Source organism: Scomber japonicus, chromosome 16 (genome assembly GCF_027409825.1).
Source record: "Scomber japonicus isolate fScoJap1 chromosome 16, fScoJap1.pri, whole genome shotgun sequence".
Classification (NCBI taxonomy): domain Eukaryota; kingdom Metazoa; phylum Chordata; class Actinopteri; order Scombriformes; family Scombridae; genus Scomber; species Scomber japonicus.
The window spans coordinates 1,072,148-1,084,040 of record NC_070593.1 but is presented as its reverse complement, the minus strand read 5'-3'; the positions used below and the strand labels follow the sequence as shown (position 1 = coordinate 1,084,040).

At 40.8% G+C, this 11,893-nt stretch overlaps 1 protein-coding gene across 1 annotated transcript; it reads right to left on the bottom strand.

The window, feature by feature from the left end:
• Nucleotides 1–898: 898 nt before the first annotated feature.
• Nucleotides 899–6,294, bottom strand: LOC128375759 (protein NLRC3-like). Its single transcript, XM_053336176.1, has 4 exons — nucleotides 6,024–6,294; nucleotides 3,839–4,814; nucleotides 2,369–2,388; nucleotides 899–954 (listed from the first exon to the last, which is right to left on the bottom strand). The coding sequence occupies exons 1-4, from the start codon at nucleotides 6,292–6,294 to the stop codon at nucleotides 899–901; spliced, it is 1,323 nt and encodes a 440-aa protein (XP_053192151.1).
• Nucleotides 6,295–11,893: the final 5,599 nt, after the last annotated feature.

Below are 11,893 nucleotides of genomic sequence, written 5' to 3'. Positions count from 1 at the left end.
CCTCTTGGCTTTTAATCTTGACACACAATAATCTTCGGAGGCAGTAACATCTGTTCATGAAAAACTTTACTGAAAAAGTAAAAATAAAGTTACAAGATTCTTCTCTGTGTAGCTCCGTGGGCTGCTTAACCTAGTCTGCTTAGGGGGGTTAGGGTTAGAGTATACCGGTATACTTAAAGGAGCATTACAAAATGTTTAAAGGAAAACTGCTAAAACTCAACAAGTATCAATATGGCTCTCACACAGTCTTTAATAGAAAAGGGTTTTTCCCAGAATAAGACTCCCAAAATAGACTGAGATTTATAAACTAGTGTGACGCATACACCGTTTTTTAAGTGCTTGATATGTAGAACTTAGTTTACTAGCTTACTAGTTTAAACTCGTAACCTCTTAATACATGCCCCTATTTTTTATGTTGTTAGTCTAAACGACATGCCCAAGTTGTGAGCAGCACAGATCCCACATAGTTTGAGACTCAGATATGTGTCTCCTATCGTTGGAAAGGTAACACTCTCAGGATTCTTGTAAAAGTGTAAAACTGTGTGATTCTGTGACTTGGCTACCTCCTAACGTCCGTTCCCGTAGACGTAACAGCGTTTGTCAAGAGGTTACAACATAAAACACAACTGTAGATTTTAAATTCCGGAAAACATTTAAATTCTACAGATTTGTGTTCAGCAAATCCTGAAAATTAAGATCCAAATATTTGAAACTTCAGTGAAGAATTTAAATAGAATATATAGAAAAAAACATTACTAAAGCTACAGTAGGTGAACTGACCTCAGAGTCTTCAGTCTACAGTTTGGACTCTCCAGTCCAGCAGACAGAACCTCCACTCCTGAATCAGACAGGTTGTTGTCACTCAAATCCAAATATGTCAGATGGGAGGGGTCGGACTTCAGAGATGAGGCCAAAACTTCACAGTGAGTTGCTGAGAGTCCACAGTCAGAGAGTCTGTAAAGACACATATATTACAACATATGTTATCATGAAAGACGACACTTTATATTTACTTCATGCATTTGATGGTGAAACACTCACTATAACATTTACAACAGTTGATCTTTTGTTTTATTTTTCTAGTTTTTTTCCATCTTGATTAGAAAACCACTTTTACTGTCCACTATTTTTAATGTGACTGCAGGATATTTAGACTCAGTTCAGCTCAGTGAATGGAAATCTCTTTGCTACCTGCTGCTGTCATGTTCACATCCATAAGCAGCTACATTAACTGACTGTTCACAAACACTAATGACCTGACAATATTACACCTGAACATCTTTAAACATGAATGTAAATAAATATTTGAATGTGCATGATAGATTACTGCATCATGTTTAGTTATGAACTTTCTTTTCTGAGAATCTGAAAAATTCAGCACTAACACAATGAACAAACCAATAAGGTTGAATTATTTTAACATGATGTCATCAGAAAGATGTTATCAGGGTATCAGCATTAAAATATAACATTGAGCTTTAATGTGAGAACTAGTCCATGCATTTGTTACTTCTAGGCTGGACTACTGTAATTGATTATTATCTGTCTGTCCTAACAAGTCTCTAAAGACTCTCCAGCTGGTCGCATTCTGACAGAAACTAGAAAGATCATATTACTGCATTTAGCTTCACTGCATCGGCTTCCTGTAAAATCTACAATACAATTAAAATCCTTCTCCTTACTTTCAAAGCTCTTAATGGTCAGGCTCCATCAATCAATCGATCAATCAATCAATCTTTATTTATAAAGCGCCAAATCACAATAAAGTCATGTGAAGGCTCTTTCCACATAGAGCAGGTTCTAAACCGAACTCTTCAGGTTTCATTTAAAGAGACCCAACATTCCCACATGAGCAGCACTTGGTGACAGTGGAGAGAAAAAAGAACCCTCAGAACCAGACTCAGAGTGGGAGAACATCTTTTAACAGGAAGAACCCTCAGAACCAGACTCAGAGTGGGAGAACATCTGCCTGGACTGGTTGGACATAACAACATGGTAGAAAGTAAAGGGGTGTGAACGCCTGAATGCCAAGCATCACGTCTGGAGGAAACCAGGCAGCTCTGATCACCTGGCTAATAGCTTCCCTACAGTGAAGCATGATGGTGGCAGCATCATGCTGTGGGGAAGGAACTGGGAGACTAGTCAGGATCGAGGTAAAGATGAGGAGATGAAGATGATGAAGAGATCCTTGATGAAAACTCCAGAATGCTCAGGACCTCAGACTGGGGCGAATGTTTACTTTCGAAGCAGAGGCTTCAGGACAAGTCTGTGAATGTCCTTGAGTGGCCCAGCCAAGGCTCGGATGTGAACCTGATTGAACATCTCTGAAAATACTTAAACAGCTGTTATGCGATGCTCCCCATCTAACCTGACAGATCTTGAGAGGGTCTGCAGAGAAAAATGGGAGATACCCCAAATATAGGTGTGCCAAGCTTGTAGTTTCATACCCAAGAAGACGTGAGGCTGTAATCGCTGCCAAGATGCCTCAACTAAGTACTGCATAAAGGGAGTGAATACTTATGTACTTGTACTTATTGTGTGTAGATTGATGAGAAAAAAGCTGTAACATAACAACATGTGGGGAAAGTAAAGTGGTGTGAATACTGTCAGGATGCACAGTAACTGACGTTATTTCAGCTATAAACAAGTAGAGCACTATTTAAACAATAATAAGAATTTTATTTGATGTATATTTGAAGAACTAAACTACTAATCTACACTGATTTATAATGTTAATCACATCTGGACTTACTGAGCCTTTTTGCAGTTCCTCACAGCTGGGATCAGTCTCTGTCGTCCCTCCAGTGATGTGTTGTACTTCTTCAGGTCCAACTCATCCAGAACCTCCTCTGACATCTGCAGCATGTAGGCCAGAGCTGAGCAATGGATCTCAGAGAGTTCCTTCTCTGATCTGTTCTCTGACTTCAGGAACTCTTGGATCTCCTGATGTACTGAGCGCTCGTTCATCTCCATCAGACAGTGGAAGATGTTGATGCCTCTGTCAGGAGAGATATCCTTACTGTTCATCTCTTTCAGGTTGTTGATGACACTCTGGATGGTTTCTGAACTGTTGTCTGTCTGACCCAGCAGGTCCTTTAAAAGACTCTGGTTGGACTCCAGAGAGAGGCCATGAAGGAAGCGGACAAACAGGTCCAGGTGGCCATTTTCACTTCTGAGAGATTTCTCCACAGCCCTCTTCAGGAAGTCATCCAGAGATGAGTAATCATCATCATCATCATCATCATCATCATCATCATCATCATCATCATCATCATCACCATCACCATGATCATCACCACCACCATTTTTTCTGCAACAACAAGCAATACGCTCAAGGAAAGACTTTTCTTTTGATTCCTTGTTTTTGTCCTCTTCTCTCATGTTTGCGTCATCCAGAGATGTGACTTTGTGTTTATTACCAGATGGGTCACAGACATCATTGTTTGTGAGATTAACAGAAGTCTTCTTGAGGACAGACTTTGGTTTTGATTCCCTGTGTCTGAACTCTTCTCCGAGGAGGTCTTTCAGTACCTCTGTCTTCCTGCTGGTGTAACAGTGGTACATGTAGACTGCAGCCAGGAACTCCTGAACGCTCAGATGAACAAAGCTGTAGACTGTTTTCTTGTAGATTCCATGTTCTTTTCTGAAGATCTGTGTACAAAATGTTGTTAACATAGGGTCCTCTGTGACACCAAGACCACACTGCTCCAGGTCTTTTTGGTAGAACATGATGTTTCCTTCCTCCAGTTGTTCAAACGCCAGCCTCCCCAGCTTCAGAAGAATGTCCCTGTCAGCCTCCGTCAGCTCCTCTGGACTCGTCTTATGTCCCTCATCACACTTGTTCTTCTTCCTCTTTGTCTGAACCAGCAGGAAGTGTGAGTACATGTCAGTCAGGGTCTTGGGCAGCTCTCCTCTCTGGTCTGTAGTCAACATGTGGTCCAGAACTGTAGCAGTGATCCAGCAGAAGACTGGGATGTGACACATGATGTGGAGGCTCCTGGATGTCTTGATGTGTGAGATGATTCTGCTGGACTGCTCTTCATCACTGAATCTCCTCCTGAAGTACTCCTCCTTCTGGGGGTCAGTGAAGCCTCGTACTTCTGTGACTCTGTGAACAAATGATGAAGGGATCTGATTGGCTGCTGCAGGTCTGGAAGTTATCCAGATGAGAGCCGAGGGAAGCAGCTTCCCCTGGATGAGGTTTGTCAACAGCACGCTGACTGATGACTTCTTTGTGACATCAGACACGACCTCACTCTTCTTGAAATCCAGTGAAAGTCTGCTTTCATCCAGGCCGTCAAAGATGAACAGAACTTTACAGACAGCGAGCTTCTCTGCTGTGAGCTTCTGTAATGTTGGATAGAATTCATGGATCAGTGTGATCAGACTGTGCTGCTCATCTTTGACCAAGTTCAGCTCCCTGAATGGAAGTGGAATCATCTGACTGATATCTTGGTTTTTGGAGCCCTCTGCCCAGTCCAGAGTGAACTTCCTCACTGTGAAGGTTTTTCCAACACCAGCGACGCCGATCATCAGAACGACTCTGATGTGTTTCTTTTGGTTGGGTAAGGGTTCAAAGATGTCGTGACACTTGATTGGAGAGTCCTGAAGGGTCTCCATCTTGGAAGCTCTCTCTAGCTGCCACACTTCATGTTGGGTATTAACTTCGTTACTCCTTCCCCGTGTGATGTAGACCTCAGTGTAGGTATCAGTGAAGGGGGTTTCACTTTCTGCTTCATCGTTGTCTTCAGTCTGACATTTCATCACCAGACAAATCATATGTTCATCTGAATCCTTCTGCTGGTCACCATCTTCTGAAAGAGAAGAAAAATATAGATCTGAACATCAGTGTGTTTTCATGCACTTACAGAGCATGCTTTTCTTATTCTATCAGCATTAGTGGTAGAAGACGTGTGTAAGTCCTGACTTTTTGTTCTGTGTTTAACTCACAACTTTTCTTCACAACACAAATGTGTCTGAAATTCAACAAACACTAAAATATTAAGTGTTGGAAACCAACTTATTTAGACTTCTGGAGGATAATTTGTGTTTCAGTTTTAGTTGATCTTTAAATACAAGGATAAAATACTCTGTGTTCTGATCTCTGATTTCATTCAACAGATCCATTTTGTTCAAGACATGTTACATGTTTACATGACAGAGAAACTGGTGTTCTCCAGGAGAAATCTACTTGAGGAAATATAGATATAAATATATATAAAGTATATTCTAGGATCCACAACCCTGATTACAGGAATCATTAACATTTACTTTGTAGGATCACCTGTCAGAATTACATCACTGCAAACCTGACAAGACTTCATTCATGTTTTCCACAGTTGCATCTACGATCTTTCAATTATCCAATGATGACTCCCAAATTATCCACAGTGTTAAATCATCCTCCAGTTAGTACTGAATGTCTCAGAGCCATCAGTGGAGGAGATATCACCAGTGTATTCTCTGCATATTCTGTCATTGTGCCTCCATCTCCTCCTCTCCACAGTAACAGCAGTCATCTGTGCACAGAGCGCAGCCGCTTCACACCTTCCCTTCAAACGCATTATTTATAGACGCAGTTACCATCAATAAAACTACCTTTGAGTTTGTTAAAATGCAATGCATGTGCTAAATAACATATTTGCATCATTTTTTTCTCCCTGCATTTTACACCTAACTCTATCCCTAACCCATATTACATATTCATTATGGCAAATGTACTAAATGGACAGCCCGTATTATCCTACACATTTGAAAGACAAGGCTTGCACATTTTTTTGTGGATGACGTCAACTTTGCACACTTTTTTACACACACAAACCTTTAGTAAATCAGGCCCTATGTGTGAAAAGGTCCATATCTCTCTATTCAAACTGAGCCTTTAATTATTATTATTATTATTATTATTATTTTATTTTTAATTGAATGTGCTAAAACAAAGAGTATGAAGAACAAAAATGTGTAACTGTTTAAATACTCACTGTCTGGATGTGATGTCATCTTTGTCTCTTCCTGTGACTGACCTGCTGCTCCTGAGCTGATGTTTGACAACTCCTCCACCAGATCATTCCTGTTGATCTTCTTTAAAACACTCTTCATCACCTTCACAGCTGCAGCAAATTCATATGTCTGCACCATCAGATCAACAACGTCCCGCCTCTCTGCGTTCTCCAGCTGGCTCTCTTTGATAGGTTTGATGTCGTCCACCTTTTTATTCTTCAGGCGCCACTTGAACGTCTTAAATTCATCGTCTTTTAAATCATCCAGAATGTCGAGCAGGTCCTCCTCTGTCATCTTGGCTCTCTGGTAAAATCAGAGGTGATCACTGATAGGATAACAGTTGTGTTTCTGTCAGTCTGCCAATAGAAACAATAGACAAACAGCCCAGTTTGCTGCAGTCATTTAAGTCTCAGAGAAACTCAAGAGGATCTTCAGTAAAACATCTCACAAGTCGACTCAGAATCTGTTCTGGAGCTTTTTATCACATCGAGTTTTCAGTTATTATTGAAAATGTCCATATTAAAAATTACAATTTTAATGGCTGATATGTTGAGAATAAATGTTCAACCTTTTAATTTTTCTTTAGAAAAGTGGTTTATTAGTGGTCAAAGCTGTCAACATTAAATTTTAGTGCTTAAATTCCTCCATGTTTGCTGCTCTGCCTGTCGGTGCTTTCTGATGCCATCCGTCATGTTGTCTGTCAGTTTATTAATTGTCTAGTACTTTTGGCTTTTTGTAATGTTTTTATTGTCTACATCCTGCTTGCTTGTGGTCTGCTAGCTTGTCTGGTGTAATCAGTTTGGTTGATGTTGGTGTTACTGTCTGTTGTTTGAGCTCAGTCTCTGTTAGCTTGTGTGTGTATGGATGGATTTTTGTATTGTTTTTTTCTTTTACTTTTATTCAGATTTAGTCTTCTAATTTTTTATTGTATTATTTGTATGCCTAAAACTAAATCTTTTTATATTCTTTTAGGGTGTCTATTTAACATCAGTCCAGGGACAGCAGATGTAAAATAGCCTTTTGGCTAATTCTGGCATGTTTACATTTTGTTCAAATGTTTTATTAATGTGCATTGTCCCTGATTTCTAAACCTTTAAATAAATAAATAAATAAACAACAAATAACAAACAGTTAGTCTTCTGCTTTCACAGCTCACCTGTTTGTTGTGGTTCAGTGAACTCTGGTGTCTTCACGTGATTTGATTGGTTCGTTAGTGCTGGGGTAAAAACAGTCTACTGAGAACTGAAAATGAAGGTCCTGTGTGTTTATTTGTTCTGTGAAAGCAAAAAGGACAAAACACAGGATTTAATAGGTGTGTGATTGAGTCATTAATCATTAATTAAACTACCCCGCAGTTCTCCAATAAAAGTGTTTCTTTCTAATCTTAATGATGCTGATAGTAAATTATCTCTCTTTGAGCTCTCTGTGACATCAGAGAAGATCAATAAATTCAGCAGGTTCAGTCTGTTCATTTTTCAGAACTCAACACCTTTTGCAGCATTTTGTGTTCTTTAAATAAGAAACACATTTTATGTGTTTGTGCTGAGCCTTTTATTGCTAACTGCTAATGCTGAACTGACTTAATGTCTTCATTATTTTACACTTGCTGTTTTCCTCTTTCTGCTGTGTCACCTTTAAAATGGACTCTGACTGAATACTTTCAACTTTACTCACTACCCGTTTGCTTCTCCCTTAACAGTGCACTATTTTCTACAACCTTGTTATTCACAAGAACATAACTTCCAATTCACTGTGAATAAATGTCGCTTTACATCTTTATTTCCACAAATATGGAAACATATGTAACCTCAGATATTGTGATTTCATATCTGGCACAGTTCAAACAACTAAACAGTTAATTTGAGAAATAATATGTATATTAATCTATAATGACAGTAATCATTATTTTCAGGACTAACATTAAAACACTCACCTGCTTCAGACATGCTGCTTTCCTCCTTCTGCTCTGCTGACTTTACAATCTGTACAGATTGTCACCTCTACTCCCTAGTCATTTACTCCTCCCTTCTTCTTTACTGGCACCTGTGTGTGTGTGTGTGTGTGTGTGTGTGTGTGTGTGTGTGTGAGACACAGATTTAACATGACTCTCCCTCATAACATAATTGGACATGGTCTTTTTAATTCACACATTGTTATTTACCCATTTACCACATTACCCACAATGCAACTGGAGACTGTGGTATGTAGTAAATTAAATGAATGTGTCCTGGAGCTGCTAGCATCCAGCAGAGATGAGGAGCTACATTCTGCTCACTGCTTCCTAACTCCACTCCCCCAGGTTTTTTATTTGTTGTCTTTAGCTGTATATGCTGTGACATCATGAGTGACATCATCAGCTACTCCTAGAGGCTCAAAAGGCTTCATACTACTCAATCAATCAATCAAATCACAATAAAAGTCATATTAAAGCACTTTTCACATAGAACAGATCAGACCAACACCTGGAAACACATGTTCACAGGAAAATCACTAGTGTTCACCATTGTGTGTTTATCACCTGGCACCGCTTAGCCCTGTTAAGAGTCAAACACAAATTGAAACTGTCCAGTTAGAGTTAGAGGTAAAAGCTAAATGCCATGTGCCAAGTTATGTGTTAAAAATAGCAGAAGACAGGAGTGTTACAGAAATCTTGAGCTCATGACTTCAGAACCTCCAGGAGATATGGACAAAGATTTATAGACAAACACAAACATGAGAGCAGCAGAGGTGGACAGAGTACACAACTTCACTACTTGAGTAAAAGTACAGAGACTCATTGTCAAATATTACTCCAATACAAGTAAACGTAGCTTAGTCAAAATATTACTTAAGTAAAAGTACTAAAGTATTTGCTTAAACAATTACTTAAATAAAAGTATTTAAAAATATAGGAAAGTAGCTTTATTGTCATGATACAATACACTGATGCGATTCTGCTTCAGACATGTTTATAGCTCAAAAATAAACACATAAAGTCAAGAAGCCTCAGAACACCGTTACATTTCAGTACACCTAACCCCTACCTTGGACTCTAACCCCCAACCATGACCCCCCCCCCACACTAACCCTAACCCCTACCTTGGACTCTTTGATATGAATTGTATAAAAAACATGAACAGGAAGTCAACTTAATCATTCAACTGGACTGCAACAGTTGCCATATTTTTAAACAGTTTAAAAATGGCAACTATGATACTACAAGCACATACAGTCTAAAATGTTCATCTGCAATTTAACAAACATTAAGCTAGCTAATGTTAGTAGCTACTTTACTGCGACATACTTCAGGTTGGAAGACGAGTTTTTGTAGGCTGTGATCAGTTTTTGTGACAAAAATCTCAATCATGGGTTTGAGATAAGACCTGCTCGGTGGGAGTTTCTTCATTTCTTTGTATGGCATGACGTAGTACAGGTACGGCAATACGACTAAGACAAACCATATGCAAATCAGCAGAACGTTTATTTTTCTCAGAATTTTGCAAAAAAAATAAAAAATAAATAATAATAATCAGCTGACGTAAGCTCAAAAGTAGCAAGTAACGAGAGCATCAATAGAAATGTAGTGGAGTAAAAAGTACAATATCTGTCCTTCAAATGGAGTGAAAGTAAAAGTATCTCCCAAAAATAATACTCAAGTAAAGTACAGATACTCAAAAACTGTACTTAAGTACAGTACTCAAGTAAATTTACTTTGTTACTGTCCACCACTGGAGAGCAGTTACAATTGTGGTGAAAACACCACAGCAAGTCTGAAGGAAATGAACAGAACAACTCTCGGTTATTCAGCCAATGCCCAGGTAACTTTGACCTCAGTCACATCACTTTAACATTATTTAGTTTAGTGCTGACAGTTTGACCAGGAAGAACACAGCTGTCCGTTCTTCACTGTCAGCTTTTCGTTCATGGCAAATAAAAATAGTTTTGTCTTATGTGACATATATAAAAAATCCTTAACACAGAGTGTTTCAGAGATCTGCTGACATTATCAACACACACACACACACACACACACACACACACACACACACACACACACACACACACACACACACACACACACACACACACACACACACACACACACACACACAGAGTTGTAATTTCCAGTAAATGCAGACTGATCAGACCAGGTGATCAAGGTACATACTGATATGGAGAGAACTATTGAACAATAAAATAAACTGTATCAACCTTTTATTCCATCTTGTGATGGTTGACTGAGAGGATTTCTGTAGATAATTAATGACCGGCTTTGAGCAGCAAACAAAAAAAAGAAAAGAAATACAGCAATGTGCAAAAGTGAAGTTAAAGTTGAACTTAAGAGGTATTTATTCCAGATTCCAGGTTTTAAAAATGTAATAAATATATATTTAATACTTTGTAATATACACAAAATAAAATAGAAACCAGCAGCAAAGTACAGACATTGACACACTGGCAAGACAATGAAAAGTTTCTACACTGAGTCAGCAGACTTGTTATTGGGCTGTATGTCATGGATTCCCTCTGCCAGCCTGGTAACTACACTTGATTGGCCCTAATCACCTTCACCTGTCCCACTCTGCTCTGTCTCCCTTAGCCTCATTAACTCTCCAGCTGCACTGCATTTGCCATTAACCATGCTCTGCATTTAAGGTCCTGTGTTTCAGTCATTTCTTGTCAGATCGTCTGCTAGCTCACTCGTGTTACCAGTCTGCTCCTACTTTCTCTGACTCCTGTACCCGGACCTGCCTGAACCCTGCCCCGTTCTCCCATCCCGGAAACCCGACCTGCCTTTGTCTTCGACTCCGATCTCTCTTCTGCCCCGGTAATTCCGACCTGCCTTCTGCTTGACTCTTTTGACTTGGATTTGCCCTGAACTGTGCCGCTGCCTTGCTCTCACCTGCTGTTGTGTTGTGTGTGTTTTCCCCAGGACCTCCCGGATTCTCCAGCTCCAGGATTTGCTTCCCACTTCCCTGGGGAGGCACACACACACACACACAGCACCTTGGAACCCCGAAACCCTGGAACCCCTGCACCCCTGGTAACCCTTGGACGCCCAGAACCCTGAACACTTCTCCTTCCCACTCCCCTTTCCCTAATTTCAATAAATACCCGTCTGGGTTCGAACGCACTTGGTTCCTCCGTCTCGTACTTGACAGTACGATCTGACCACCATGGAATCAGCGAACGAACCATCAGCCCTGGACCGCCTGCAACGTGCAGAGGGGGAGGTTTCCCGAATTACTGGCGACGTCGCGTCTTTGATTCAGCTTGGCCATCAGCATCAACAACAACTCCAGCAACAACAAGAGCAACTGGCCCAGGTGCTTGAGGCCCTTACAAACTTGAGAGCTCCCTCTACTGCATCCCCCCAACCAGCCTACAACGCTCCAGCTCCCGGACCATCGAACCCGGAGCCCAAGATTGGAGACCTGGAGCGCTTCAATGGCGACCCAGACCAGGTCCGGCCCTTCTTGACCAACTGCAGACTCCTGTTCTCGCTGCAACCCAGAACCTTCGCCTTGGAGGAGGCCAAGGTTGGATTCGCCATTACCCATCTGACGGGTCGGGCTCGTCTCTGGGGAGCAGCAGAGTTCGAGCAACAAACCCCAGCCTGTGCCATCTTCGAGGCCTTCGAGACGGTAATGAAGAAGGTGTTCGATCTGGGTTCAACAACGGCAGATGCATCCCAAGAACTCCTGACAATCCGGCAGGGCAATCGCACTGTCGCTGACTACTCCATTGAATTCCGGACCCTGGCCAGACGCAGCACGTGGAATACGGTAGCCGTGGTGAACGCCTTCCTTCACAGTTTGGCAGAGTACATCAAGGACGAGTTGGTCTCATACGACTTACCCACGACCCTCGACGACGCCATTTCTCTGGGGGTTCGTATCGACCGCCGGATACA